Source organism: Quercus lobata, chromosome 4, assembly GCF_001633185.2.
Source record: "Quercus lobata isolate SW786 chromosome 4, ValleyOak3.0 Primary Assembly, whole genome shotgun sequence".
NCBI classification, from domain to species: Eukaryota; Viridiplantae; Streptophyta; class Magnoliopsida; order Fagales; family Fagaceae; genus Quercus; species Quercus lobata.
Genome location: NC_044907.1, coordinates 39,803,950 through 39,808,649, shown reverse-complemented (window position 1 = coordinate 39,808,649; position 4,700 = coordinate 39,803,950). Strand labels below are relative to the sequence as shown.

The window sequence follows — 4,700 nt, the reverse complement described above, 5'->3', positions numbered from 1 at the left end:
TTTTTTGTTACTATTAGTTCTTTTGTCCATAACTCCTGTTTACCATTAAAAAATAAAAATTTAATACTAAAAACATATTAATTTTTTTAAAACACAAAAATACAAATTACACCCTTAATTTCAAACTCAAGTTTGAATTTATGCCACTGATAATTGTAATTTTGGTCTTATAAGTTCAAATTTATGCCATTGTTAATCCTATTTAACATTTTTTTATTTTTTATTTTTTTAAGATTGGGGAAAGTTAGGGGTGAAAAAACTTTAGTTTGAAAAGTTTATTACTAAAGTTTCTATTAATTCAATTAATAAAGTCTGTTATATTGTCAATAAAAGATTTCAAATCAAACATGGTGTACACCAAAATGGAACCGTCACAAAAAGCCATTGTGAATCCGTGATAAGAGAATATTGCTAGAAAAAGAGAGAGGAGAGCCAAACCATTGATTAGTCTATTCAATAAAAAAGATAATCACATCAGATAGTACTTATCAAGAAAAGAAAGAATAATCGCATCCGATAATATATCTTTTTAATTTTGATCATTCATATCATCCTGTAGTCCAGCCATATATGCAAGTTGACCATAAAACATTCTCATTCAAAAATTCTTCAACGTAGGTAGGCTGTCCCAATTAGCTATGTGATTAGAACTCCATACATTCAGATTCCGACGCTAAATTTTCATTCATACAATATTTATTGCATGCATACGCGTTTCTAGCCTCCAAGAATGTCCTTCATCATCTAAGGTCAACATACAAAATTTAGTCAATATTAGTTAGTTTTTTCAAAAACTACCCCAAACCAAACTACAAATTATTGTAATACTAACGGTATTATAATATTTTATAAAAATATTGTTAGCCACTCTAATATTATGTTATTATTTTATAATATCATTCATTCTAATTTTGAAAAAAAAAGGTCATTAATTACCACAACCCCAAACCCTGAGCCATGTGAGCATTTTTTAAGCCATAAGCCTAATTACCACAACCCCATCAAGCAAAAGTCCGATTTTTTCACAATCTCAAAGCAACTTGCACTAGAACGTGCCCTAAAAGCTCAAAGTAACATATTTTCACTAGGGCCCAAGTGCAAAAATGCTCGTGAAAAGGCTGCATGGGCTGACTGCCTTGAGCTTTATGAGTACACCCACCTTAGGCTTAACAAAACCATCGACCCTAATATCAAGTGCAGCCAAACCGATGCTCAAACATGGCTCTACACGGCTCTAACCAACCTTGAGACGTGTCGGGCCGGGTTTATTGAACTAGGGGTCCCAGACAATCTCTTGCCCTTGATGTCAAACAATGTTTCTAAGCTAATTAGCAACGCTTTAGCTCTTAACAAAGTTCCATACACTGTACCGAGTTATAAACATGGTTTCCCAACTTGGGTTAGGCCCGGTGACCGGAAACTCTTGCAGTCTTCTTCAGCTCCTAAGGCCAATATTGTGGTGGCACAAGATGGTTCAGGGAATTATAAGACGATAAACGAGGCGATAAGTGCAGCGTCGTCACAGTCAGGAAGTGGGAGGTTTGTGATATATGTGAAGGCTGGGACTTACAAAGAAAACGTTGAGATAAAGTTGAAGAATATTATGTTGGTGGGAGATGGTATAGGAAAAACCATAGTCACTGGGAGCAAAAGTGTTGGTGGAGGTTCTACAACCTTCAATTCAGCCACTATTGGTAAGTAAATTCAATTGATTTCTAATAATATATCTGCTAAATTTTAGTGTTAAGAAATTGTTGTGAATTGGTTCCCTACAAAATATTACATATATATTTATAAGTCTTAGTGGATAAAATCATGGCTTGGACTAAGAAAAGTTACGCTTAGATATGAGACAAAAGAGATTAATAAGAAGTGGAAGTTTAGAGGTTTGAAAGGTTTGGACCATAATGCAACTATGCAAAAATACCAAGAAATTTCTGACCAGTTCGGAAAAAAAGAAAAAGAAAAAGAAAAAGAAAAGAAAAGAAAAGAAAAAAGAAGCACCTCCCTGCATAAATTGACCTCAATTGAATTTTTAGATATGTAAGTCAACCGAGTTGTTGAGTACGTAATTTAGAAATTTTAGTGAGATTATTTATCAAAATCTGAATTTAAAAGGAGTCATATTTCATAATGCACACTATTCATATACCAGACCAAGGCTTGGTTTTGGTTTTGGTTTTGGTTTTGTTTTTAATTTTTTTTAATCTCTCCAGGGTTACAAATGTAGGTTTAGGTTCAAAGGAAAGAAAAATTATTGCTTGGATCCAACGTATGTATTGGATGTCCCATAACATGGGGTTCTCATGAGTGTGTAAGGCTCACATCCGATACATATATTGGATAGATACTTTCTTATTTTTCAAGAGACTTTAGGTATGATATGTTTTGGTTTTTTTTTTTTTTTTTGAAATTAAGTAGGATTACTAAGTCATCAAATTTGACAAGATTTTGTGGAATAAGTTGCCTCTCTTCTTTCTTTTTTTTTTTTTGGTCAAATTGGAGTTCGAACAACTAATACATATATTGAATATATGTGATACTTTCTTTTCAAGTTACCTTGGTTGTCAATTATGTTTTGGCCTTTTTTTTTTTCAAAATTAAGTACGATGACTATAGCAAAATATTATAGCATCAAATTTGACAAAATTTTGTGTGAAAGTTCTTTTTGTCAAATTGGGTTCTATCTTTTTCAATGGAAGTTTTTTCAAGGAATAGGCCGAAAAGGACCATGGTCCAGAAATTCTAGATTAATGGTATAATATTCTCTCTCTCTCTCTCTCTCTCTTTCTTACTTAAGTTATCATAGACATGAGATTCATCGATTTACAAATTATTCTAATACTATGTGATGTTACGCTACTCCACCTACCCTATTTGATCAAGAAGGGAATCCACCTGCCTTCATGCGCAAGAATTTTACACACTACCATGAAATTGAAATTTTACATTATACAAGACATATCTATCTTTGCATATGTGTCAAATAGAAAATGACAAGATTAAAGTACCTAGTTTGAGCCTGTCTGTACGCTATGGTACCAACTACCAACGACCAAACCCTTTGCATCTAAAAAATGTGGACAAGAACCCATTAAAATTCGTACAAGTCGTAGGGCATGGCCCACTAGGAGGAAAATTCACGACCTGAATTGTTTATAACATAAGGTTTTTATTTTATTTTTTTGGATAGGTTTTTTTTGCTTAATTAAGTTTCAATCAAAGGTGGCCAACAAGGCATTGCTTGTGTATATATAATAATGTTTTTATGCTAATAATTATTGTCGTATTTAATTACTTGTGGTCCTAACTTGCCACATCTGATTCAGTACCCCGAAATATTATGTCTTACACCTTATACAGTCATAATGTTACTAAAATAATGAATGTGAATCTAAAATTTGAGTAAAATATTTTTGACATGACAATTAAGCTTTTGTTTTCTTGAATTTTCAGCTGTTGTGGGAGATGGATTCATTGCTCGCGACATCACTATAAGGAACACTGCCGGTGCAGTAAATCAACAAGCCGTGGCCCTTCGTTCTGGGTCCGATCTCTCGGTATTTTACAGGTGCAGCTTGGAAGGGTACCAAGACACCCTCTATGTCCATTCCCAAAGGCAATTCTATAGGGAATGTGACATATATGGCACGGTCGATTTTATATTTGGAAATGCTGCAGTTGTTCTCCAAAATTGTAACATTTATGCACGTTACCCTCCTAACAAGACTAATACTCTTACTGCACAAGGTAGGACTGACCCTAATCAAAACACTGGGATTTCTATTCATGATTGTACAGTCAAGGCTACTTCGGATTTAAAGGCGTCTCAAAGCTCAGTTACAACATACTTAGGGAGGCCATGGAAGGAGTACTCACGCACGGTTTTTATGAAAACATACTTAGATAGCTTGATTGCTCCAGCTGGATGGATGGAATGGAGTGGAAATTTTGCCCTTAAGACCTTGTATTATGCGGAGTATGCCAACACAGGGCCGGGATCATCAACTGCTAAGAGGGTCAATTGGCCTGGCTACCATGTCATTACTAGTGCATCTGTGGCTTCACAATACACTGTAGCAAACTTTATCTCCGGCGGTTCTTGGTTGCCGGCTACCAATGTGCCTTACACAGCTAGCCTTTAATTTTTTCAAGGAAATTATTACATACATGCCTTCAATTTGTTCAATTGTTTTCAATTGTACATTTGCATTTGAGTTCCTCGTGGTATAAAAATAAGTTGGTTGTTGCCACAAAAAAAAAAAAAAAGAAAAAAAAAAAGGATTGTGTAATAGTTGTCATTCTTTGATAAGTTGTAATCAATGATTCAAAATAAATAAAATCGATTATGTTTAATATTCTGCACGAAACTTTTGGCTAAGGTTGCTTTGGTATATAAAATGAGGTTTCTACATTCTATTCATATGCATAGATACATAAATATTTTTAGATACAAATATCTCAACAAGTCATATGGATAATCAAAGTGCTTGTTGAAAAACATATATGTTATGGATTTTCACGTAAGTCAAGGATGAGTTTAGAAAAAAAGTAATCCATATATATATATATAAAAGCTGAAGCGTAATATTTATTATTGTTATCCTCCTATTGAGCTACATTAGTGGCCACATCATTCACTTATTTTCTACTTCTTCTTTCTTCTTTTTAAACTTTTATTATCTCTATTTTTTATTTTT

General features: G+C 33.6%; 1 protein-coding gene across 1 annotated transcript; it reads left to right on the top strand.

Moving 5' to 3' along the window:
* Window positions 1-919: 919 nt before the first annotated feature.
* LOC115987071 (pectinesterase 2-like) lies at window positions 920-4,260 on the top strand (the record flags this gene model as incomplete). Its single annotated transcript, XM_031110520.1, has 2 exons — window positions 920-1,694; window positions 3,457-4,260. Coding segments are annotated over 2 exons (1,464 nt in total), but the record flags the coding sequence as incomplete, so codon positions are not given.
* Window positions 4,261-4,700: the final 440 nt, after the last annotated feature.